This window comes from Erinaceus europaeus, chromosome 19 (assembly GCF_950295315.1).
Source record: "Erinaceus europaeus chromosome 19, mEriEur2.1, whole genome shotgun sequence".
In the NCBI taxonomy this organism is placed as follows: Eukaryota; Metazoa; Chordata; class Mammalia; order Eulipotyphla; family Erinaceidae; genus Erinaceus; species Erinaceus europaeus.
In genome coordinates this window covers 22,920,056-22,946,228 of record NC_080180.1, presented here as the reverse complement: position 1 = coordinate 22,946,228, position 26,173 = coordinate 22,920,056, and the positions used below count along the sequence as shown (strand labels likewise).

Genomic DNA, 26,173 nt, shown 5'->3' with positions numbered 1-26,173 from the left:
AGATGGTTGCCATTTGTGCCATAGGAACCAACCTCCCCCCCCCCTTCTCTGCTGCCCTTCCCTGCTCCCTCAGCTTCCCGAGAAAACCTGGCTTGCCATTAGCCAGAAGATCCAGAGCTGGGATTCCCAAAAGAGCCCCCGAGAGTGCTCCCCTTCAGCCTGTGCATGGACCCAGCCCCAGTCGATGTCCCCCTGCACCCCAGCCCCAGCCCCGCCATCCCTGTGTGGAACCCAGTGCTGTGCCCACACCAGTCTCAGTGTTGGCACCTTGGGAAGTCTCCCATGCAGCCAGCAGCCCTGAGCTGGGGAACCTGGGTGGGCAGGTGCTGCAGTTTCTGGACTTTCTGTTTCCTTTGAAGAAAGAGACAGTAGCAGAGGAAGAAGTCCAGGGTCATAGTGAGTCTTCCAGCGCACAGTGAATGAACTGTTTTTCCACAGGGCGTGGCTGTCACTGACAGAGAAGCCTGCCAGGCATGGACTCCTGGCTTCCATTATCCCCTCCCCTCGTGCCCACATACATACCCCAGGTGACCAAAGGCTGGGGCTTGTGTCCAGCCTCAGGGGTTTCCAGTAGGTAGTTGGCACTGACTCATGAAGGGGACTTTCCCCATGGCCCAGAACTCGAAGGACAGAGGGGCCAGCTTCTCAGAGACTACCTGTCCCAGTAACTCCCCAGGACCTGTCCAGCCTGTGGTGTGCCCCTCTGCCTTCTTTATCTGTATCACAGCATCTTTCTTTCTTTCTTTCTTTCTTTCTTTCTTTCTTTCTTTCTTTCTTTCTTTTTTTTTGTCTTTGCAGCCACAATGAAAGAAAGAACACCTTTCTGCACCCAGTGACTGGACAGGTCCCAGAGGAGAACAAGAAGTTTGACTTGAAAACGTATGTTTATTCCCTCCTTGCTGTTTGCCTCCACCCTGCCCGGCCATCAGCCTAGGGTCACTTGGCACCTGGAAGAGGGGATGGGGTCTGGGAGGGAAGAGGGGGACCCCCTGAGTTCTGGGGACTCCATGCCTCTGAAACCTGAGGTGACGTATTTCTCTTCTTCTGAATCTAACTGATCTTGGGTTGGACCATCCCGTAGACAGAGCTGGAAGAACCAGACAGCGCTGGCATTGGTGTGGCCTGGGAGGAGAGAGAGAATCTGAGGGATGCCCAAGAGCCAAATGCTAATGCTCATCACTGTGGGTCTTGGCTCAGGGTGTGAAAGAAAAGAAAGATGATTCAGTGGCTCTCAGGGTCCATTGGCCTGCTGTGTCTTTAACCTAGAGGGAGAGGGGTTCTGGGGAGGAGAGTGTCAGGATTGCTGGCATAGAATCTCAGGATGGGGGGTGGTGTGGGGGAGCTGAGGAAACAGCATTGTGGGGGGGTGCTTTGTGCTGATGCTGGAGCAGAGGGTGATGGGTAGCGTAAAGGATGGTGGTGCCCACTGCTCCTTGACTTTGACTGGTCCCTTTCTTCTTTCCTGGTCAACCTGAAATCAGGTCCGCCTTAGACATGTCCAATAAAACAGGTGGGAAACGCTCGAATACCTCCAGCAGCGACATAGCCAATCACAACATGGTTTCCGAGGTCCCTCCAGAGCGGCCCAATGTCCGGGTGAGTCCACTCAAGGGGTGAGATCCCAGGAAATGAATCTACTCACCCTGCTGTTTCTAGAGGCACCAACGGGCAGGCAAGATGGCCCAGGGGACAGTGAAGAGTGGGAAGGACTCCAACCAAAGTGGGGTAGAAGACCAGCCTCTAGTCCCGGTATTCCCAACCCTGGCGCTGTTTGTGTTTGGGGCTAGAGAACTCTGTGTGTGGGACTAACCTGTTCATTGTAGAACGTCGACCAGCACCCTTGGTTTCTCATTTGACACTAGTAGTACAAGCCACACTATCTCTCATTATTTCTAAAAGTCCTCTAGGGGGTGGGAACAAAACCATCTCGTTGTTATTGAGAACCACTGATGGTGGTGAGACTGGAGTGTGGGAAGCAATAGTAGAATAACTCCTGGAGGATTTGGCAGTGGAGAGCTCAGAAAGGGGGAGGGAAGAAGAAGCAGTCCAGAGAGGAGTGTTGGGAAGAAATAGAGGAAGACAGAGGTCACCTGTGTCCCTGCTTGACAGAACACCCAGACAGGTCAGTTCTGGCAGCGTGAGGAGGACAGAAGACAAGTCCAGGGAGTTGACAGCCAGGGGAGGTGCAGAGACACTGAGAATTGGCAACGATTTTTCTAAGGAACGAAGACAGCAGATTAAATGAGATGGTGTTATACCACAAAGTATTGTCCAAAAATCAACATGAATTGGAGCTATTTCAAGGTTTGTGAAGGTACTTCCTGAAAATGTAATGCTGAGTGAGAAGCCATTGGCAGACTGAGAAAAACAGACCATTTACATAACTGGAGGTTTATAAGCATGGAAAGCAATTTCACGTTTGCAGATGAATTTGCAATGCAGGCACATGAGCATGGGTGGCTGACTCACTTGGGGTCAGTGGTTGTCTCTGAGGAGAAAGTAAAGGTGGTGTGGTTGGGATGGGGGACCCCAAAGAGTGTCAGCTGTCTGTCGTGCTTTATTAAGGGAGCATGTGCAATGGGTGACTTGTTCTTTGTTGTCTGTCGTGCTTTATTAAGGGAGCATGTGCAGTGGGTGACTTATTCTTTGCTTTTTGGAAATTTTTAAAAGCCCATATTTTTAAAGGAAACTTGACTGTGGGTGGAAATGGGATAGAGGCTGGAAGGTAGATACAATATGCAAGGAGGGTAGAGAGACAATTGCGGGGGTGGGGGGGTGGGGGTAAGGATGTGTCCAAGAACTGGAGAAAAGAAACTGGTAGTCAGCTTGGGAAATATGGGAAATACTTCCCAGTGACTTCAAAGGGTCTGCGAGGTCATATCTGGCCCTGCATGGTTCCAGTCCACAGAAGTGTGGCTTTCCTGCAGCAGTTCTAGGGGTGGGGCTCTTCTGTAGCTGAGGGTGCTGGGGAGTTGTGGCAGGAGAGCAAGGATGCTAGGATATTGGGGGGGGGGGTGATGGAAGAGTTGCAAGTGGTTTAACAGCAGGGAGCAATTTCTAGGCTGTGGGGAGGGAGCTCAAACTGATAGATGCTGGGCTCAGAGGCAAAAGGAAAGACTTAGGGATTTGCTTCTTTGTGGGGGGTGGGGCAGCTGATTTGTTCAGATGGCAGATCTCAGCTATTAGATGTGGGTTTTATTACAGAAAAGCATTTGTTCCCCAGTTTAGGGTGTACTTCATGATGAGCCCCAATTTCTTCCTTCTTCAAGTATTGATTCTGATTTACTCTTTTTTTTGCCTCCAGGGTTATTGCTGGGGCTCAGTGCCTACACCATGAATCCACCACTCCTGGAGGCCATTTTTTCCCCCCTTTTGTTGTTCTTGTTATAGCCTTGTGGTCATTATTGTCATTGTTGATGTCATTCATTGTTGGATAGGACAGAGAGAAATGGAGAGAGGAAGGGAAGACAGAGAGGGGGAGAGAAAGACAGACACCTACAGACCTGCTTCACCACCTGTGAAGCAACTAACCCTGCAGGTGGGGAGCTGGGGGCTTGAACCGGGATCCTTATGCCGGTCCTTGTGCTTTGCGCCATCTGCGCTACCGCCTGACCCCCTCTGATTTACTCTTAAGTGTCTACCTGATCAAAAGATGATCAAAACAAAGCAAAGCAAAACTTGTCCCTTGCAAAGAGAGAGAGAGAGAGAGATGGAGGGAGAAAGGCTGAGAGGGAGACATGCTTTACAATGGAAAGACTCATGTATGTTTACCAGGGAGCAGTAGCCAGTGGAGGAGAAAACACTGAAGATAGATTTAAGAGGTTTCAGTGAAGAAGTTAACCTTGGAGAGGAGGCCAGCTTCTCTCCTTGTGCATTTGGAGGGGAGGCCACAAGGACAGCAAGGCCACAAGGACAGTGAGGGAAGTAATTACTTAGGTAAAAGGGTGTGAAGTTGAGGGAATGTGTGTCTGATTACCTAAGTTCTCTATGGAGGAGCCAGATGCACTGTGCAGAGGGCTGGGGTGGGGAGGGGTTGGGGAGTGAGGCCAGAGATTACTCTGGCCTTGGGGGAAAGGTGAGAGTTTTGGCACCTGGGAATGAACCCGGCTGAGGCTGGGAACTATGATCTGGAGTTGGGTACTCTAGTGTGGAGTTGGGGGCCATGGCCACAGGACTATAATACTCTCATCTGTACTGCTGTGTGGGATTTTTTTTTTTTTTTTTAGGGAAACCGTAGCTGGACTGTGAATTCAGGGAGGGTAGGTCATTTGTTTCATCTGGGGTGGTGAGCTTTAGGGAAGATAGAGCAGAGAAACAGTGACTTTTTTTTTTTTTTTTTACTTTTTTGTTTTTAAAACTGCCATCAGGAACTCATGCCTGCAGAATTCCACTATACCTGGTGGACTTTTTCTCTCCTTTCCTTCTTTACTTTTTCTCTTTCTCTCTTTCTTTTTATCTTTCTTTCTCTCTTCCTTCCTTCCTTCTTTTATTTTTAAATACTTTAAAAAATTTTTTATTTATAAAAAGGAAACATTGACAAAACCATAGGATAAGAGGGATACAGCTTCGCACAATTCCCACCACCAGACCTCCGTATCCCATCCCCTCCCCTGACAGCTTTCCTACTCTTTATCCCTCTGAGAGTATGGACCCAAGATCATTGTGGGATGCAGAAGGTTGAAGGTCTGGCTTCTGTAATTGCTTCCCCACTGAACGTTGACAGGTCATTCCATACTCCCAGCCTGTCTCTCTCTTTCTCTAGTGGGGAAGGGCACTGGGGAAGCAGAGCTCCAAGGCACATTGGTGGGGTTGTCGATCCAGGGAAGTCTGGTCGCATCCTGCTAGCATCTGGAACCTGGTAGCTGAAAAGAGAGTTAATATACAAAGCCAAACAAATTGTTGAACAATCATGGACCTAAAGGCTGGAATAGTGCAGATGAAGTGTTGGGGGGTCCTCCATTTTGTAGATAGCTGGTGGGTATATTTTAGTTATATTTCAAAGGGCCTGTGTTTTTTGTTTTGTTTTTTGCCTGAGCCTGAAATCTGATATGCAGGTGGATCCTAATTATTGTCTGGGGAGGTGATGTCATGGCTGGGAAAAGGACCAGAAAGCTAAATCAGGGAAGAGAGTAGCTCCCTGATATGGGAAAGGGGTATAAATATTACTGTAAACCCCATCGATTTGATGTGATTTGGGGCCTATAATTAGCTTAGGAGCCTGTGTGGCCTCTGCATCCCTCTAGATCTGAGCTCACATTCTGTGGTCATGAGTAGGAACATCCATGCTGCCCCAGTATTGACCCATCTTCCTCAGGTGTAGCATAGAGTATGTTGTCCATCCTCCCTTCAGAGGATGGAACATTCTCTACCATTGTTGATCCAGGTTGAAGGCAAGGTCCTATGGGGCCCACAAAGGGGTCTATTTTGTTGTTCCTGTTCAAAATGACTGTTAACGGGAGTCGTGCGGTAGCACAGCAGGTTAAGCGCATGTGGGGCAAAGTGCAAGGACCAGCAAAAGGATCCCGGTTCGAGCCCCCAGCTCCCCACCTGCAGGGAGTTGCGCTTCACAAGCGGTGAAGCAGGTCTGCAGGTGTCTGTCTTTCTCTCCCCTTCTCTGTCTTCCCCTCCTCTCTCCACTTCTCTCTGTCCTATCCAGCAACGATGACATCAATAACAGCAACAATAATAGCTACAACAATAAAAAAACAAAACCAACAAGGGCAACAAAAGGGATAAATAAATAAATAAATATTTAAAAAAAAAATAAATGACCAGTAACAATGGAGAGAGGGATTTATTTGAGTTCTAGACTCATCGGGTCTATTTGGGAATCTCAGGACTTCCTGATTTAGGCCCCAGCTGGTTATTTTTAAATATTTTTTATCTTTATTAATTTGATAGAGACATCCAGAAATTGGGAGGGAAAGGGGTGATAGAAAGAAAGAGATAGGAAGAGAGAGGTCGGGAGTAGATAGCAAAATGGCTACGCAAAGAGACTCTAATGCCTGAGGCTCTGTAGTCCCAGGTTCAATCACCCATATCACCATAAACCAGAGCTATTCAGTGCTCTGGTAGAGAGAGAGAGAGAGAGAGAGAAAGAAAGAGAGAGAGAGAGAGAGAGAGAGAGGATGCTACCGCACTGCTTTACCACTCATGAAACTTTCCCTCTGCAGGTAGGGAGCGGGGGCTCGAACCCGGGTCCTTATGCATTGTAGCACATGCATTCAACCAGGTGCACTACTACTTGGTCCCCCCTTCCTTTTTTTCCTTCCTTCCTTTCTTCCATCCTTTCTTTCTCAAAGACAAAAATGTGGGGGGGAAAGTGAGAGCAAGATGGAGAGACGAGGAGAGATGTCATAGTACTGTTCCAGCTTCCCTAGTGCTGTGCATGGGACTCCCATGTGGTGCTGGGCTCAAACCTGGGTCCTCACATTTGGGGAAGTGTGCTCTCTACCAGGTGAGCCATCTCCCAGCACCCAGATGAGGTTTTGGAATGCAATTGACCTCCTATATTTCCCAACTCAGCTTTCTTGGGAAATAACTAAATCTAGGAGGCAGCTAATGAGTCCAGAAACAAAAGGAAGAACTGAGAAGCTGGGAGCCCAGTGGAGCAGGAAAACTATCATCGAACAATAGAGACAAAAAGCCCCAAGGATGGGGTGTGGTGAGGAGAAAGGAGGCCCACTGGATGGGAGAGGTTGGAGCTGAAGGTGCTGACCGGGTCTGAGCTGTAGCCATGGATATGAGCTGCTGGGTGGAGGGGCCGCTGGGCATGGAGGATGTCAGGTAGCAGAAAATGAGGGACAGAATGGGGTCACTCTCACAGACAATTCCACAGCAATGACAAGACTTGGAGGGAAAGGAGTTGCTGATTCTGAAAGAATGTTCTAGAAGTTGGGAGTGATGATACAGCAGGCGTAAGGGGAGGGTGAGTGGTATGTCAAGAGGGCTTGTTGTTAGCCTGTGGGAGAATGACCGTGTCCACTGGATGGGGAGCTGGATGAGTGTGGCGCCTCCTCCCTGAGCCATTGGGTGCTGGGCCTTCACAGGCAAACCTGAGTCTGAAGATAGTGAGATAGAGGTTTTCTCGCAGCTGAGTGGACTCCAGAAAGCACCGCAAACAGGCTATGGGGGAAGGACAGCAGCAAGAAGACAAGAAAAGAACAAAACAATTTTTTTCCTTAAAGAAAAAAAAAAATCCACACATCACTTGGAGACAAGTAGACTTGTTTGGAACTTAAAAAAATTTTTTTTTGCTTTTTTAAAAAAATATTTATTTATTTATTCCCTTTTGTTGCTCTTGTTGTTTTATTGTTGTTATTTATGTTGTCATTGTTGGACAGGACAGAGCAAAATGGAGAGAGGAGGGGAGGAAAGAGAGGGGGAGAGAAAGATAGACACCTGCAGACCTACTTCACCGCTTGTGAAGCAACTCCCCTGCAGGTGGGGAGCCGGGGGCTTGAACCGGGATCCTTATACTGGTCCTTGTGCTTTGCGCCATGTGCGCTTAACCCGCTGTGCTACCGCCCAACTCCCTGGAACTTCATTTTAAAGATAAGCAGAAGAAGCCCCTCCTTGCAAGGGCATGGGCTATAGCAGAGTTAGTGATGAATCCCAGATTCACCTCCTGAACCTTCTGTTGGGCAGTCGGAAAAGTCATGACACATTTTAACACAGAAAAACATAGGAAAATACACAACTTTTCTAACAACCCAACAGCATAAGGATAACCCCAAAGAGAAAACAGCTCCCACCAAGGGAGCTCCACCTGCAGGTGGAATGGAAAGCATATCTGAAAAGCTAGGCTGGCTTGAAGGAATCATGTTAAGTGAGATAAATCAGAAACAGAAGGATGAATATGGGGTGATCTCACTCATAGACAGAAGTTGAAAACACTGAGCAGAACTTGGACTGGAGTTGGTATATTGCACCAAAGTAAAAGACTCTGGGTGGGGGTTGGGGAGGGTTCAAGTACCAGAACAGGATGGCAGAGGACCTAGTGGGGGTTGTACTGTTATATGGGAAACTGGGAAATGTTATGCATGTATAAACTATTGTATTTACTATTGAATGTAAAACATTAGTCCCCCAATAAAGAAAAAAAGAAAGAAAAAGAAAAGCTTGACTGGCCTCTCTCTGTTCCCACCCAGGCAACCAGGACATCCCGCAAGGCCATCACCTTTGGGAAACGCTCACACTCCATGAAGCGAAACCCCAATGCCCCCGTCACCAAGGCAGGCTGGCTTTTCAAGCAGGTGAGGCCTCCTCTGTCCTTCTGCTCCCCCTCCCAACTCTCCTGTAGCCACTGCTGCCTCCTCTTAGCTGGATGGCGAAGCACAATGGCTCTGGAATGTTCTAGATGCCCAGCCCTAGGGGAGCAGCCCTTGCTGTGCAAATAACACACACACACACACACACACACACACACAGGCATGCGCTCTCCCCAGAGTAACCATGCCACCACTGCTTACTCCTTCTAACTCATCTCTTGCTGTTTACATCTCTCCTGCCTGGAGGGTACAGTGAGACCCAGAGAGTGACAGCGCTGGAAGCCACAGGCAATAATAATGCCACTTCCTGCCTCTGTAGCCTCAAGGGGCTGCTGGCTTGTTAGCGACAGTGCTATGGCCAGAGCAAGGATGTACCTGACAATCAGTGCTGCAGCTGCCCAGCTCCTTCCAGCTCACTGTCCCCATCTGTCTCCTGCAGGCCAGCTCCGGGGTGAAGCAGTGGAATAAGCGCTGGTTCGTCCTTGTAGATCGCTGCCTCTTCTACTACAAAGGTGAGACAGCCCGAGGGCCTACCGGTGTCTGTCTCTCTCTCTCTTTCTGTCACCACCAGCTCCCCGAGCTCTGCTTTGGATGGGCATCGGGCCAAGAGAGAGCCAACTGTCCACTCTGTAGTCTGGCACCAGCAGGGTGAGGCAGCAAATCGAGGCAAAGTTCACCGATTCACATGTCCACGCTCACTCACTGAACTGCCTCCTAAGTTTCCACTGCATCATGGGGTCCCATGGGTGCATGGCCAGCAGTCTGATGATGGGGCGGGGGAGGGGCAGGGGGTGAGATCCAGGGCAGTGGAAAAGGAGGATGGAGAAGAAGGTCCCTGCTCACCACTGACAGGCCACCTCCTGTTGGAGCTTCATGCCAGCCTTCCTCCTGTCCCTCTGCAGGACAATCCAGTCTGTGAAGGCAGGAGGGGGCCTCGTCATTAGAGCCCCTGGTGTAGCCTCTGCCTGACATGTAGAGCTCAGTCAGTGTTAGATACTGTAATACCCCTGGCTTCTAGTCTCTCAAGAAATTTTTTTTAAAAAATGTGGAAAGGGCTAGGTAGACAGCATAATGATTGTGCAAAAGGCTTTAGTGCCTGAGACTCTAACATCCTAGGTTCAGTCCTCTGCACTACCATAAGCCAGAGCTAAGCAGTGCTCTTGCAAAATAAATAAATATAAAAAATGGGAGAAGATAAGGATCTGATAACTTTGGTCCAGTAACCACTGGGAGGTTGTCGCTAAAATAGGTGCAGCCCTACTTCTAGAGAAGTCAAAAGGGGAGTAGGAGGTGGGTGGATGACGGGAATGGCCCTGTCACACTGCTTGCCAATTCAGTGCCAGGCAACAGGCCCAGTGCTGAAAAGGGGCACAATGTGACTGATTCTGCAGCAGGAAAGGAAGCTCCCTTTCCTGGTGGCCATGGAATGACACAACCCTGGTGTCTCCAGGCCTTCTGGGAGTGAGTCAGGGAATCATTAACTTTGACAAACAAAGCTTGTACCCAAGTGACTCCCCAAAATGGTGCTGGGCCAGTTCTCTGTGTCTCTGCTTCCTGAACTCTGAAGAACAATCAGGAAGGGGGCATGTTTACAGGGGCCAGGCTCAGGGAAGACCCCCAGATTGGGGAGAAGAATGTGCCCAGGTGGGACCCCTGGAGGGGAGGGAGCTGGAAGAATCCAGCTTTATTGCAGATTGGAGACTCTAGGACTGCTGCAAAGGTGGGGAGAGTGTGTGTTGGGGTGGCAGGTCTCAGGCTCACCCCTCAAGACTCTAGCAGGCAGGAAGCCCTTACTCCCCCAGAGAATGTCGTCTTCTACCTCCCAGAAGCCAGCTGGGTCTCTCCTGCCCTTGGCTTGCTTCTGGGTACCAAGCTGAGCTCTGCTGAAAGCTGGACATGGGTCCAAGACACTGATGGAGGGGATGAGTGAGGGGAGAAGGGGGAACTGAGGGAGTTCACAGCCCATCAGAGATCTTTCCCAGGTCCTAACAGCGTTTTACAGAGTCCTCAGCCTGGGAATCAAAAGCCACCCCAGGAGGATGGGGGGCAGGCATGGCCTTAGAGCCCCCCCCCACACACACACAGCCTCCTGCTGACAGCTGGGCCCTTTCCCCACCCAGCTGTTAACCCAGCGGCTCCTTTGGAGATCCTAGTTGAACTCTCTAGCAGCCCTGATTGTTAGGGTGCAGGAGCTGCAGCTTGTCTTTCTGGGAGGGCTGGCTGGCTACCTGGAGAAGCAGTCTTACTGTGGGGTGGAGTTGTCTGATTTGGAGAGGCGGCATAGATGGGAGTCTAAATTCCTGAACTCAAAGACCAGTCCCACTGCTTATTAGGTCACTTTGGAGCAGTGACTTCACCATCCTATGCCCCATCCTCCACTTCTCTAATATGGGGGTAGTGGCAGTACCTGGTCATAGGATTATCAGAGAGACTAAACCCATCCTGACATTTAAGTTAGAGCAGTCCTGGCATGTGTTCATAGCTGCATTATTCACAATAGCCGAAGACGGGAAACATCCTAAATGCCCATCGACAGACATCATAGGATAGATACTCCATGAAATGCTACTTGCAATCAAAAAAGATAGTGTTCCCTTTGGAACAAAATGGATGGAACTGGAAGTGATTATGCTTAGTGAAATAAGAGATGAATAGAGGACAGTGAATAAAGCGATGAAAGACAGCTACGGGGTGGCTTCACTCGTGGAATCTAGAGGTCAGATACACATAAACCTGAAATCACATACACACACAAGCAAATTGTTTCTAAGACTTTGTGAGCAGTCTGGTAGTTATCTTTGGGAGGCGGGAGGGTTTGGACATAGAACTCTGATCGTGGGTGTGGTATGGAGCTAGACCCTCTAGTCTTAAAATATTGGAAACAATTATAAGTCACAAATCAGACATGGGAGACCCCAGTCCTGGTGCCAGGTGAGCTCACCATGACCTGTGCTGTGTCCCCGGCAGACGAGAAGGAGGAGAGCATCTTAGGCAGCGTCCCCCTCCTGAGCTTCCGGGTGGCTGCAGTGCAGCCCTCAGACAACATCAGCCGCAAGCACACTTTTAAGGTCAGTTGGCCCTGCTCTGCTGGGGCTCTGGGGGAGGCCGGCTCCTCTGGGAGCATTGGGTGGGAATGGGGAGGCATCAAGAGCCTAGGAGTTTGAAGACATTCTGGGAGCTTGGGTCAGCAGGAATGGCCCTTGACTCAGGGAAGAGCTGCAGATTGCAATAAGGCTATGCTGGGACTCCACCTCTTTTCTTGGGGTCCACGGGGGCAGTTCTCCCCAGGGAGGGTCACTGGAGGTGAGTTTCAGGGACCCCACAGTTTCTCCCAGGGGAGCAATGCTTCTGTCCTGAGCCCTTGGGCCCCTCTGCTCAGCAGCCTTATCTGGGGGAACCTACCTCTATCAGAGCTGTGAGCTGGTGGTTCTGAGATTCCCTTCTGGAAAACTACCCCCCGACACCGCCCCCAGTCAAACAAACTCACATTTCAACCCACACAGTAGTGAGGGTTGAGTTGAACCTCATTCAGGAGACGCAGAGTCCCATGAACAGCAAGGAAAGGGACCTGCCTGCCTGCCTGACTGACTGACAGGATACCCTGGAGGTGAAGTGAACACTGCAGCTGGCTTGTCCTGGGCCTGTGTTTTTCCACATTTAAAAATTCATGATTCATTAAAAAGGATGATAATGCCACACCCTCCCAGTATCTCTTGATGCAAAGAGTGTGGATCCCTTTTCCCTCCCTGAGTATTAGTCACCCCTCAGTCACCCCTACATTCTGTGACACACAGCCCTCCATCTCCTCGGCACCTGCAGGTCACGCCTGGGCAGGGACCAGCTCCTACAACCTCAGAGATGTCCCTTTCTGCCCTTCAGATGCTGGTCACCTGGCTGCACACAGGTGTTGCTAGAGTGGGAGGGAAAGAGGGACTTCTTTGCACTTAATTAACTCCAGGCCTCCCAGAGTCCTGCCTGCTGGAGTTGTGAACAATTAATAAAACCCTAGCTCCAGGGAGTGGGCTTCAAGCTGGGAGACTGGGAATAGGATGTTGAACCAACAGCATGCAGCCCAGCTGCACACACACATACACACACACACACACACCAGCTGCCTGCCAGACCTGAGTGTGGGCGCATACCCACTGCAACTCAGAGAGAGTCCGATGCCCTTGTGCCCACCAACACCTCTCCCCTGGAGCATGCTGCCTCTTTAAAGCCAGTTCCTCCCAGGCTGTGCTCAGTGGCCCACAAAGGCTTCTGATTGTGGCTATTCAGTGACTGGTCCCTGGGGAAGGGAGGGGGACTGAGACAGATGGGAGGCTTGTCCCCACTGTGGCCACCCAGCCGGCCTCTTGGATGGCTGATAATGAAGCAAGCTCAGCTCCTGCCCAGCCTTCTACTGAATGCTCAGCCTCTTCCTAGGCCTTCTCCCTCCCAATCCCCTCCCTCAATTCTCTGACCCCTTTCAATGCTCCAGGCTGGGGTCCCCTCCCAGGGCCCTGCTCCCCCAAGCCCTGGGCCTCCCTCGTCATGGGCAGTTGTTATTGCTCTGCCTTTGCTCTCTCCTTGTTTCCTGAAGGCATGTTTTGTCCTCCAACTTGACCGTGAGCTCTTTCAAGTACAAAGAGCCTGTCTTTGCTTTCTGGGTGCCTGGAGTCCAGTGCAGAGGGCTGTATACACAGCACACTGGTGCTATGATTAGCAATCATTCGGTCTCACCCCCTTGTACCAACCCCAGGACATACCCAGAGTCCCACATGGGTCTAGGATAATCCGGGCTCCCCAAACCTAAGGACTTGCCTGGAGCCCTGGTCCCCAGGTCCCTGAACAGTGGCAGCCCCCAGAAATCTCATTCCATCTGGCACGTCCCTGCCTCTGCCCACAGCCTGGGCCCCTGCTGGAGGGTGGGGGCTCAGATCATGAGGGAAAAGGCCCATCCCTGTCCCAGAGGCACAGAACATACCCTTCTCAGAAAGAGACCTTGTGCTCAGGCTCTGCAGAGAGGCAGCCAGGAAGGGAGGGGGAACACTCGGGGTGTGGCTTGCCCTGGAAACTGGAAACAGCCCTAGGGACAGTCCAAGGAGCCCTGTCTTCTCCTTCCAGACCCTGTTTGCATCCAGAACCTAGAATTTAGTGTCCAGGGCCTCTGGAGCCAAAGTCACTTATATCTGAGGCTTGTGGTGTCTGTGTTGAGTGGGGTAAACAAGGATCCGTGTTTTCTCGGGGAGACTCAGGATCTTGCTAAGGTCCCAGAAAGAGCCCAGTTCTGGAGCCCCTTTGCCTTCTGGCCCAAGGACTGTGAGCTTCCCCAGGCAGGCCCACCCTACCGAACAAGTGTATGGTGCCAAACACTCTGGGTGAAAGCTAGTGGCTGCAGTTACAGACCTGCTGGGGACAGAGCCTGGGTCAGCATTGCAGGCCCTGCCTCCTTGCCACACCAGCAGCCCTGCTTCCCTGGTGCCCACACTCTGCTTCCCCCCCTTTGGTGTGCCAAACTGGTGGAGGCTGCTGAACTGGGTGGGGTTCCCTCCTGTTACACCAAGTCACAGGGGACAGTCCAATAGCTCCCCTCCTCCCTCTGCCCCTCACATTCCTGCCACGTCGTCTTCTGTCTCTCCCTCTGGCGTTTGGGTGACCTGCTCTCTGCTTCTCCTCCTGGCCGTGTGAGGACCCCTCCTCTGGACAGGAACTCTCTTCGGGGTTCGCGTCCATCGCGCCTGCTCTCAGCCACCAACTAGGTAGCGTGCTCTGCCATCTGCCCTTGCACACCCCCTGCATGCCTGCCCCCCCAGTCTGGTTGTCTCCCCACAGATCACACAGTGCCAGCCTTTCAGTTGCCAGACTGGGGCCAAAATTGGCATGTGCTGGGGTGTAGGGGGTGGGGTAGGGGCATCTCTCCCAGACATCGGGTAATTGCCCTTCAAGTCAGACGTGTCTGCTGGGAGAGCGAGCATGGCCATCTGTCCCTCCTGCTTTGAATCCCTGCTGGTGGGTAGGCTGACCTGGATGCTGGGCAGCCTCATGGTAGCACCCGGCTGCTACTTGGGGCAGCTGTGGACTGCGCCCCTCACCGTGCTCCAGAGCCCAGTGTGGGGAGAAACCTGTGGGTCAAGGGCAGGGCCCACCTGACCGCCCTCCCATGGGGCCGGCTGTCCTCTCCCTGCAGGTGACTGTGTACTGGGTGGAGGAGGCCGGGGCCAGTCCCACGCGCTGCCTCTCCCCGCAGGCTGAGCATGCCGGGGTGCGCACCTACTTCTTCAGTGCCGAGAGCCCTGAGGAGCAGGAGGCCTGGATCCAGGCCATGGGGGAAGCCGCTCGTGTGCAGATCCCCCCAACCCAGAAGTCAGTGCCCCAGGCCGTGCGTCACAAGTGAGTGCTGGAGTGGGGGTGGGGGGTTGTGTGTGGAGGGGGTGGTGACCCAGAGCTGCCTGCATGAGCCTGGAGAGTGTGCACCCCAACGGCTGTCTGGCTACTGACTCAGCCTGAGGTCTTATTCCATGACTAGCTCTCTCTCTTCTATGTGCTGCCAGAGACCCAGAGAGAAACAGCATTCTCAGGTGGTGGTTATACAAAATGAATTTCATGCCTGAGGCTTCAGAGTCCTAGGTTCAATCCCCAGCACCATCATAAAGCAGAGCTGAGTAGTTCTCTGGTAAAACAAACAAACAAACAAACAAACAAAGCCTGACCAGAAGCCAAAGATAAAGGTCATCCTGGTGTTTTTCTTAGCTGTGCCAATTAAGCATACAGCCTTTGGGGAAAGCTGGACCCAGGTTCAAATCCCAGCTTGCCCACAATATGAGGGGAGTGTAAGTCACTTACCCTCTCTGACCTTGAGTTCTGTCACCTCAAAGACAGCAATTATGACCTGACCTCGTAAGACTGCTGGGAAGACTAGGCTGTTTGTGTGAAGTGCTTGCCTTGTGGAAACACTGTTCACAGCTGCCCTGGAGCTAAGTCTTACATAAGACTGTTTAACTAGTGAATTAATTTGTTTAACCCAGAGCACTGCTTAGCCCTGGCTTGTGCTTGTGCTGGGGACTGAACCAGGAACCTCTGAGTCTCAGGCATAAGAAAGAGTCTGTTGTGTAAGCCACTGTGCATCTCCCTGGTCCTTGAGTAAGGCTTTAACAGTGATCCCGAAGGAGGTTTACAGTATAGAGCCCACCTCTATTCACATATGTTAGCAGTCACCTAGCACTGCGCCAACAAGGATGCGTGATGAAGTCGTAGTGGGGAAGCTAGAGGAAGAGTTTAGTCACCAGATTTCATCTTTTTTTTTTTTTCAGCCAAAGGATGAACTTCCAGAAGTTCACTCCTTCATTTTGCATACATTTACTTTCAATATTGATGTGTGAGGTGCTGTGCCAGGTGCCAGGAAAACCCAGGCGGGATAGTCACTTCTGGAGAAAGGGAGGGGAGCTAGTCTGTGGCCTCCCTGAGTTCTAGCTCACTAATTGACCACAGTCCTTGTTAAATGTCTCCTGTGATGTGGCCTGTGACAGCTCAGTAACTATCTAAAGGAGAGAACAGACCCACAACAAGCATTTGTGACTAGGCCTTCAGGGCTGTTTGCATCCCTAAATCTGAGGGCTTAGTTTAGCAGCAGGCTGCAGAAGAGACCAGGACTGGCTAGGCGGGTCATCAGGAGACAGTGATCTGTGGAGATTTGGGATGGGAGGGGGTCACAGATCCAGTGGGGGCTCACATAGGCAGGATGGGTTGACATCCTGTAAGAGTCTTCCAGGCTGAAGCAAGAAGATAAAACCACAGGATCTGGGGAATGGAATTGTTCACTCAATCTTGCTTCTGTTGCTCCTTCTCTGCCCATCCCCTCCTGGCCCTCACCCTGTGCTGGGAAGAGCCATTTCCAATGTCTCCTTTGATGTCCCACAGCCATGAGAAACCAGACTCGGAGAACATCCCACCCAGCAAACACCACCACCAGCCACCCCACAACAGCCTCACCAAGCCAGAGCCAGAGGCCAAGACTCGAGGGGAGGGGGACGGCAGAGGCTGTGAGAAGGCAGAGAGGAGGCCCGAGAGGCCCGAAGTGAAGAGCGAGTCCCTGGTGAAGGCCAATGGCATCCCAGCCGGACCTGAGCCAGCCTCAGAGCCGGGCAGCCCTTATCCCGAGGGGCCCAGGGGCCCGGGTGGTGGGGAGCGGCCTGCCCAGCCCAATGGCTGGCAATACAGCTCCCCCAGCCGGCCGGCCAGCACAGCTTTCCCACCTCAGGATGGGGACAGTGTGGGGGGACACCGGCAAAGCTTCCCACCACGTGCCAACCCTGACAAAATTGCCCAGAGAAAGAGCTCCATGAACCAGCTGCAGCAGTGGGTGAACCTGCGCCGTGGGGTTCCCCCTCCTGATGACCTTCGCAGGTGAGGACTGATGGGGGGCTGGAGTGGAGCCTTATGGCTGGAGGATGGGGCTGAGTGGTGGCATGTGAGGTGACTCCTGATGGAAACTTCTAGAAGCCAGGTTGAGTTGGGAGAGGAAGAAAGCCCCAGGAATGCTAGCTTGTCCGAGTCCTTTCCTCTGTCATGGTTCTATCTGTAGAGTTTGGTTCCTGCTCATTCTACTTCCTTCAAAAGAAAGAACAGTTCTCCCAGGGCTGGTTCAGACTAGTGGGGGTCCCAGGGAGCAGGCCTAGTGAGAAGGCCTTAGAGTTGATGCAGTCATCTGTCTGAGCCTCCACCTCTTGCAGCTTCCTCTCTACCAGTGCTTTCTCTCTACTCGCTCAAGCCACTTCTGAGCAACTCGTTTTTACTTCTTACTGTTGAGTTGTTGGAAAAGTCATGACACATTTTTGCAAAGAAACCAAAAAAATCTATCATGGCTTTTCCGTTCATTCTTCTTCTTCTTTTCCTCTAGGGTTACGCCCCATGAATCCACTGCTCCTGACCATCATATATTTCCTTTCTTCTTCTTCTTCTTCTACTTATGGGATAGGACAGAGAGAAATTGAGAGAGAAGGGGGAGATGGAGAGGGAGAGAGAAAGATAGACACCTGAAAACCTGCTTCAACACTTATGAAGCGATCCCTCTGCAGGTGGGGAGCCACCGTCTTGAAACCAGGATCCTTGTGCATGTCCTTGAGCTTTGCACTATGTGCGCTCAACCGGGAGCGCCATTGCCCGACCCCCTCGTGGCTTTTCCGACAGCCCAGTATTTTTTGTTTACTTTTGTTTTTCTATGTGGTACCTGGGATTGAACCCAGGACCCTCTTGCATGCAAGTCCTCTAAGCCACTTAAAAACCAAAGTATTTATTTATTTATGGGGTGGGGGAGGAGAGAAAGAACCAGAGAACATTACTCTGGTACATGTGATGCTGGAGATTGAACTCATCACCTATCTATACTTGAGGGTTCTGCATTTTATTCACTGTACATGTATGTGTGTAAGAGAGAGACTAATCAGACTAATGACTACTCCAGCATATGTAGACTGAACCCAGGGTCTCTCACATGCCGGGCATGAGCTCTACTGCTGAGCCGCCTCTTCAGCTTTCTCAGAAAATAGCTCAGGGAGTAAAACACATGCTTTATGGTTTGTGGGGCCCTGGGTTCGGTCCCTAGCACCACATAGGAGCACCATAGATGGCGTCGGGGGAACTATGGATGGTAGAGCCGTACCTTGGTGTCTCTCCTTCTGCCCCCGCCTTGATGCGGAAGTCTCTCTATTTTAGATTTGAGAACAAGTTTCACAAGAGACAGACAGAAGGAGACAAGCTCAGGCACATGCCATGCTGGCAATCAAACTAAGAACCTCAGGCCTACAAGTCGGGTGCTTTTACCACTTGAGCTGTTTCCCAGGCCTGGACAGAGAATCCCAGAAACTTGGGTGCCAAAGGCTGCTCAGTGCTTGGTATCATATACACGAGGCCTTCCCAGCCCAGCACTGCACTATAAACTAGCAAGTGGGGATGCTGTTCCCTCCTTGAGTGTCTGGACGATTTGGAGAGGGGTTGGGAGGGCTGCCCAGTGCTGGTGGGCTGGCACCTGGGTCCACTGTAGTTAGATTCCCCACATACTTGAGACAACATAAAACCAGGGGTTTCCATTAGCCCCTCACTGCCCTCTGGGGGCCTGGTATACACACCTCTGTATTTTATTTATTTGCTTGCATCCAGGGTTATTGCTGGGACTTGGTACCGTACTCCAAATCCACTGCTCCTGGCAGTCATTTTATTTTTTTTTCCACTTAATGGATAGGACAGGAAGAAATTGAGAGGGGAGAGTGAGATAGGAGGAGAGAAAAACACCTGCAGTACTTGTTTCACTGCTCTTTAAGTGTTCCTCTTGCTGGTGGGGAGTGGGGCCTCAAACCCAGATCCTTTTGTGGGTCCTTGTGCTTAGTACTATGTACACTTAACTGGGTGCATTACTGCCCCCCCCCCGCCCTCTCTTTTGTTCAGCTCTCTACCAAGCATCTCAGATCTTGGTACATGCTGATATAGAGATGTCTAATGAGGCTTAAAGTGCCTCCTGGGGGTGGGGGGAGGGGTTCGTTGTAAAGTGACAGTTTGAATAAGCTCTGAGTATTGACGTCTCTGGCCTCAGGTTTGCTGCTTGAGGAAAGGAGCTTAGAGACCAGGAATCTTCTACTGACTTTTGGAAACAGGATACAATGCCCGTGAGGCAGTTGCCTCTGTGTGCTCATGAGGCCATCCTGGGGCACTGTTCACCTAGCCAAACTCTGTTCTAGGCTGGAGAAGGTGGTGGCACAGCCATGACTGGGGGCAAGCCCTCTTTGTCTGGTTTTCTCACTCTGTTTTTGCTCTCAGTCCCTCCAGGTTCTACCCAGTGTCCCGCAGGGTCCCTGAGTATTATGACCCCTACTCCCCCCAGTACTCCGAGGACTACCAGTACTACCCCCCAGGGGTGCGGCCAGACAGCATCTGCTCCATGCCAGCCTACGACCGGATCAGCCCACCCTGGCCCCTGGAGGACAAGCGCCAGGCCTTCCGCAATGGGGGTGGCCCTGCTTACCAGCTGCGCGAGTGGAAGGAGCCTGGGGGTGGCTTTGGGCGCCAGGATGCCTCTGTGTGGATCCCCAGCCCCTCCCGGCAGCCAGTCTATTATGACGAGCTGGACACGGCCGCGGGCTCCCTGCGCCGCCTGTCCCTGCAACCCCGCTCCCACTCGGTGCCCCGCTCGCCCTCCCAGGGCTCCTATGCCCGGCCCCGCATCTACTCCCCGGTGCGCTCCCCCAGTGCCCGGTTTGAGCGACTGCCACCTCGCAGTGAGGACATCTATGCCGACCAGGCCGCCTATGTGATGAGAAGGTCCATCAGCTCTCCCAAGGTGAGCCCCCAGCCTGCCCTTCCTCCCCTGAGTGTCCCACTGACCATCTGCTCAGCAGTGACGGAGACTGGTGGCATCTGAATGCAGGGCACTGGGCTGAGTGCCACTGGGCAAAACCATGGTGTCATTGCCCCACCCCCTGTATTCCATCCACAGTCAGGATTTGTTTCACCCCCAGAATAAGCACCCCCAGAATGGGCTCTCCAGGCCTATCCCCAGGCGATGCTGGGAATCCCAACTCTTCCCAATCCATCTTCAGAGAACATGGCCCAATGGCCACAAGTTGATTACAGTGGTTGAGCAGGGCCTATAGTGGCCTGTTTCTGTTTTAGTTTGGATCTGCTCTGGGCCAGGACTCAGACACCCATTGAGCTCCAGTTGTAGGGAAGTCTGCCTCCCAGTCGGACCCCCTCACCTCTCTGACCCCCTTTCTCTTCCAGTATGATTACCTGGGAGACAGGCGGCCTGTCCCAGCAGGACTGCTCCCCTACAACTACCCTCCATCCCCCACGGTCCACGATAAGATGGTACGTCCAGCCCCTCCACTCTACCCCCCCCCCAAGTCCCCTCTCCTGCCTCATCCCAGGACCCACCAGCCTCTGGATACCTCCTCCAGGTCTCTCACCTCAGTACCAAGTGTGGTACCCCAGTTCCTCCTTGCTCATACGTCTGGGGCAGAGGGGTGATTAGGGGCATGTGATATCCTGAAACTCTGGTCTTGGTCCAGGAGGTAGTGCAGTGGATAAAGCATTTGATTCTGAAACTCTGGCCTCTCATCTCCTGCCTATGGTGGGCCTGGACAGGCACTCAGGCTATGAGTTGGGAGAGAAAATCAGGCCAGAGTGTCTAATAGACTTGGCCTCTGAGCCCCTCTCCCTCCAAAGTGTGCTTGGTGTGATCACCTCCTAGCCTAGAAGGCCACACTTGGATGAACAGCGTGATTAAGAGAGGATTTCCTCCTTTTCGGTCCCTTTTCTACCAAGTCTGCTTCTAGGATTTGCTCTTTGCCTCCACCTGGAGAACCAGTCACAGGGGCTTCGATGTGGGAAGAACCTCGGCAAGCAACAGGCAGAGTCCTTGTCCCCGAGGCTGCTTCTGGTCCCTAGTCCACACGGGGCTGCAGTCCTTCCCCTCTTTTTCTTGGTCTGTAGCCTGGACACACAGCAAAGGCCTCCATCCAGAGGCAACTGCTGCGTCAACAAGACTTGAAGGAGCACTAGCCAAGTTGCTTCAGCCGTGCCTGTCCCTCCTCAGAGAAAGGCTTCCAGGCCTGGGAGTGTGCACCCAGTCCCCTGTGTGCCCCTGCCCCCCACCCCAGATCGTCCACTGAGCCACCCAGTCCCCTGTGTGTCCCTGCCCACCCATCCTGGGTTGTCCACTGAGCAGCAGCTTCCGTGGTCCTCCCTCCCACCTTCCTCCCCCAGAACTCTTGGAGGGCAGAGAGAGGAGGCTCTCTTTGTTCTTGCCCAGCTAACTCAACTGCTTTGCTTCCTTTTTATTGTTTTCCTGTGTGTGTTCCTGTTTGTTTGTGTTGCTGTTGGGCCTCGGGTTCCGGGTAGGATGAACTTTTAGACCTTCAGTTGCAAAGAAACCTAGAGTATTTGGATCAGCAGGTAGGCAGAGCTGGTGCCCCCCACCCCTTGTCATCCTCCACCTCCTCCACCCCTCCACCCCGGCTCCTCCCTCCTCCTCATCTTCCATCCATTTGACAACCTTTGTTGGTACAAAGGACACAACAAAGTGGCTTATCTTTTGGTTTGCGCCTTCACACCCCTTCTCTTCAAAGCCCTTTAGGGCAGCTGGGAGTATCCTGGGGGAGGGGGATAATAAATAGCCACATGAATAATTAATACCACCTCCTATTTGCTCATCCCAGATGGAACTGGCCCCAGAGGGCGGGCAGGAATTTCCATTGTGTTGGAGAGAGTAGGAGAGACAGTGCTGGCTCTGAAAGACTAGAGATTGTGTTCAGCCTGATTTGGGGGAAATTTTGTTCTAATTCTGCATGTTGTGACTAAGTTCCATAATTGGTAAACTGAGCACTATAGATCTGATGAGCATGATTTGGAAAATGATGGTCGCTTGGTATATGGATTAGTTTCTCTGCCATGTTGTTTCATTGTTATTATTATTATTTATTTTCACTCATGGCTCAGGTTTTCCTGAGAATTCAGTGTGGAGCTCAGAGGTAGAGCTGTCGATCCTGCCCAACAGCTGGGCTTCCCAGGAAATGAATGGAAGTGGTGGGCTGCCTGGGCTCCCTGCCCCAGAGCTCTAACCATCTGACTATCTTGCCTTTTGAGGTTACCACATAGAAGTTATACACTGTAGTTATCTGGGGACAGCCTGGGACAGTGGAAATAATAATGATGACAGCAGCTGCCACAGACACTTTATAGATGCTAACTCATTTAACTTCTACAACACCCCTGCAAGGCAGGGACTGTTATTATCCCCAGTTTGTACCTGAAACTAAAGCACAGAGAGGTTGAATAATGTGTCCAGGACATACAGCAGAGCTTTGGGTGTGACTCAGCCTTTGGTCCAGTTTATAGCTGAGGAAGATTCTAATACATGAAGAAGCTGGAGGTGAGTCTTACCAGCATGATTCTGAGCTCTCAACACTGAAGAAAGAATCATAAAGTTCAAAGCAGAGGATGCAACTGTAGTTGTTGGCTATTCTAGTCTCAAGTCACCTGAGCATGACCATCATATCCCAGGGACTTAAAGTCTCCAGGAAGTGTTGTTATCACACAGATCATCAGGGACATTGCATTCTAGTTCCAGAAACAGCGTGGGGTGTCCCCACCATGAGCAGTCTAGGCTCTGTGGGGACTGGTGCCAGGATGCCAGCCCACAGCAGGGCAAGGAAGCACCGGAAGCAGGCATCACCTCGGTAGCAGCACCGGAAGTTGAGAGGATTAGAGCTTGGTGCCTTCACTTCTGGGCAGGCTTTCCTCCCTGGAGCCTGTCCACTGATCTAGCTGTCCCAGCATTCATGCAGACAGACAGCAGGACCCTTTCAAGGGGACCTCTACTTTCACAGAAGGTCTGGGCTTTCAGGCTGGCACCTTTAGAAATGACTTTATCCTATGTGAATCACCTCACTGAAGTTCTGTGCAGCCACCCCACCCCACCCCACCCCATAACCACCACAGTTCTTATCAAGTTCAAGAGGTAGTTTGGTTAACATTTTCCCCCAAATTCTCTTATTTTAGTCATCTAGATTCCACATATAAGTGAAACCATCCAGCAGCTAATCTTCAGAAAACGATAGTTGTGTAAAGAGTCCAGGACATTTAACATGACTTGTGTGCTAACCTTTACAAAGATTTAACTCCAGTTCTACCAGACAAGGACTTGCTTTTATTTTTTAATATTTATTCCCTTTTGTCGCCCTTGTTGTTTTATTGTTATAGTTATTGTTGTTGTTATAGATGTCATTGTTGTTGGATAGGACAGAGAGAAATGGAGAGAGGAGGGGAAGACAGAGAGGGGGAGAGAAAGACAGACACCTGCAGACCTGCTTCACCACTTGTGAAGCGACCCCCTACAGGCGGGGAGCCGGGGCCTCAAACCGGGATCCTTATGCCAGTCCTTGCGCTTTGTGCCACGTGCACTTAACCCGCTGCGCTACCGCCCGACTCCCCAAGGACTTGTTTTTGAGCTTGGAAACATCACTCGGTCTCTCTGGGTCTTCTCAACCCAAAAAATGAGGTATTGTGGAAGCTGCTTTTCCTCACAGAGCTGTTAGGAGAATCAAATGAGCATGTATGAGAGGCCTCTGGGAAGCTTTTGAAAGGGGTGGCAATGGCAGCTATGGCTATTTTAGTGTCTGTTCTCTCCATAATGATCCATCACAGTAACTGAGCCCCTTCAGCTTAAATAAGGCACTGGTATGGGTACTTTCTCACAAAATCTCTTCCTTTTTGGCAAGAAAGAAGGTGATAACACAGGAATCCTAGAGACAAGGTCCTTGAGGGCTGAAAGACCCTCCTTCCTTCTTCCCCTCTTCCCCTCCTCCACCTCCCCTCCTCCCCTCCTCCCCTTCTCCCCATCCCACCTAGGCCTCCACATCCCTGGGGACAGGGCAGGAGAGAGCATTCCTACTTCTTCCCCTAAGAGCTACTGTTTGAGGACAAGTGAAGTCAATGGGAGTTAGGAAGAGCCTGAGCCTCCATGGCCCTCTGAAAACCTGCTGTGCTGTTAGGCCTGGCTTGCCCCCCTACCCCCCAGAAAATATGCTGGACAAGACACAGAGGTACATAGTCACACCCCACCATACACAACAACCCCCAAGACACATATACACATACGCCACAGGCTCCAAGGAGTTAGGGACTGCCTTGAGTTCAGATTCTTATAGAAAATGTGGTTGGATCCTGTTGACTTTTCACTGTTTTACAAAAAATTCCAATATAAATGCTCTTTTGAAAGTCTTTTATTTTATTTTACTTTATTTTTATTTTTTGCCACCAGGCTTATCATTGGGGCTTGGTGCCTGCATGCTAACTCCACCACTCTCACTATTTCTTTTCTTTTCTTCCTTTCTTTCTTTCTTTCTTTCTTTCTTTCTTTCTTTCTTTCTCTCTCTCTTTCTTTCTTTCTCTTTCCTTCTTCCCCCTTGCAAGTATGGACCAAGGACTTGAAGCTGGGTCCTCATGCATGGCAACATGTGTGCTCTTCAGGGTGTGCTACTGTCTGGTCCTTCTTTGGTGCCTGAATGATAAGTCCACTGTTCCTGGTGTTTTTGATTTTTTTAAGAGAAACTGAGAGGGAAGGGAGAGAAAGAGAGAGAGACAGACAGACAGACAGACAGACAGAGAGAGAAAGAGAGAGAGCGAGACCTATAGCACTGCTTTACTGCTCAAAGCTTCCCCCCTGCAGATGGGAAGCTGAGGCTTGAACCTGAACCCTCACATATGGTAGCACATATGCTTAACTGAGTGCACCACCCCTTGACCTCCTGAAAGTTTTAAGTCATAGGAAAGCTTTACCTACTAGGGGAAAATAAGTAGAAAAACCAGTCTCTCAGAAGCTCCACTGGATGCTGTAGGCCCTGACAGTGAGTGGGGGTGCCCCCCCCACCAGCAGCTCAGCTTTAAGGTGAGAGGAGGAAAAAACAGTTGGGGCCCAGCAAAGACTGGGAGGCAGTAGGGGAAATGGGGCCCCCTGAGCTGTGTGACCCCAAAATGCCTGCCCCAAGGTGGCTCTGACCTTCCCTCCTTCCCTTTTCCTCTCCAAAGCTGCTTCTGTGCATCTGCCTCCTGCTTCCCTCTCCCGCAGACCCGCTGAGTTAAAGGGACAGAGCCAAGGACACCCCTAATATGCTCACCTCCGGGTGCTGTCACACTGCAGCAGTGGGGGGAGATGAGAGCATTTCTGGTTGATTTGCTCTGCTCCCCATCCCTCCCTTCCTCCCTCCTCAGTTTCTCTCCCTCCCTCCCTCCCCCCCTCCCTCTCTCTCTCTCTCTCCTCACCCCTTTTCTCTCTCCCTCCCTCCCTCCCTCTCTCTTTCTCTCTCCTCACCCCTTTTCTCTTTTGTTTGGAAAAGGCAAATTGGCCTTTTCCTTCCTCCACATTCCTTCAGACAACAATGTCCCTGTGTTGGGAGAGTAGTTCCAGTGTCCCATGTCCCTTTAACATGGCTTTCTTGTCCTGGCCTCCTTGTTTGCTCCCCAGTGCCATCCCAGACCGGCATGGATGCTCCCAGCCCAGCTCTGGACACCCTGTTTAGCAATCCTTTCTACTCTAGAGCCAAGAGGTGGGCAGGGAGGGGCCAGGAGACAGACCTGTGTCTATTGATTCCTGAAGGCCCATCTGAAGCAGTTGGTTTTCCTTTCTCAGTTGTTTCATTTTGTTCAAATTTGAGGATACCAGCTTGTCTCACTGCCTGGTCTTTGACCACACTGGGTGAACAGTAAGAGTCAGGTGTGTGGCTCCCACAAGCTCAGGTTCCCTGGGGCAGGGACAGTGGACAGGGGGCCCCCTGAAAGCCAGGGCAGAGTGACCTCCTCACTCTGTGGCCTTTCCTTGTGGGCATTGTCAGAGCTGGCCCTGAGGTGGTATCCGCAGGGAGTGCTGGAGGCTGGCCCCATGGGGAGCTACCTGTTCCTGCTTCTGGAAAATCAGCACAGGAGGGTTGGGAGAGCTTACCTGTACATGGGTCTGAGTGTGAACCATCCGTCCGTTCCTTCCTCTGCTGCAGATGAGTGAGAGCGAAACTCTCATCACCATGGTGAACCGCATGGTGGAGAACTCCTCCCCCAGGGCCCAACTCTTCATGCAAGTAAGACCTCTGCCTGGCAGCATGGTCCCCGCCAGCCTCACTCAGCTGCTTGTGCATGGTCAAGTCAGTACATCTGGGGAAGGGCTTCTTGGCACCCCACCCTTTCATTTACCAGGCCTCATCTCCCCCAGCCTGGCGTGCCTCCATTCTTCACGTCCATGGGTGACTCCAAGGTCCATTTCCCAGACCCATCAAATTAGCGGGTGTCAGTCACCATCTCATGTCATGCCAGGGTTTGCAGATCTGCTTTTCAGTGTCTGGGACTTGGGTTTCATATCTGCTATCCCCATGTGGCACTGGGGT

The 26,173-nt window shown here is 51.6% G+C and overlaps 1 protein-coding gene across 22 annotated transcripts in view; it reads left to right on the top strand.

The window, feature by feature from the left end:
• The window catches only part of PLEKHA6 (pleckstrin homology domain containing A6), a 166,331-nt gene that overhangs the window by 119,229 nt on the left and 20,929 nt on the right, over positions 1 to 26,173 (top strand). For 10 of the 22 annotated variants that reach the window (XM_060178643.1, XM_060178637.1, XM_060178639.1 and 7 more), the window contains 11 exons: positions 799 to 879; positions 1,482 to 1,596; positions 8,151 to 8,255; positions 8,710 to 8,782; positions 11,238 to 11,338; positions 14,440 to 14,642; positions 16,170 to 16,655; positions 19,062 to 19,581; positions 20,022 to 20,108; positions 21,141 to 21,194; positions 25,790 to 25,933. In XM_060178643.1, coding sequence (XP_060034626.1) covers positions 799 to 879; positions 1,482 to 1,596; positions 8,151 to 8,255; positions 8,710 to 8,782; positions 11,238 to 11,338; positions 14,440 to 14,642; positions 16,170 to 16,655; positions 19,062 to 19,581; positions 20,022 to 20,108; positions 21,141 to 21,194; positions 25,790 to 25,933 — 1,969 coding nt within the window. Of the gene's footprint in view, positions 1 to 798; positions 880 to 1,481; positions 1,597 to 8,150; positions 8,256 to 8,709; positions 8,783 to 11,237; positions 11,339 to 13,955; positions 14,012 to 14,439; positions 14,643 to 16,169; positions 16,656 to 19,061; positions 19,582 to 20,021; positions 20,109 to 21,140; positions 21,195 to 25,789; positions 25,934 to 26,173 lie in introns of those variants that run through there. The other 12 variants (XM_060178652.1, XM_060178651.1, XM_060178658.1 and 9 more) reach the window with 10 other exon arrangements.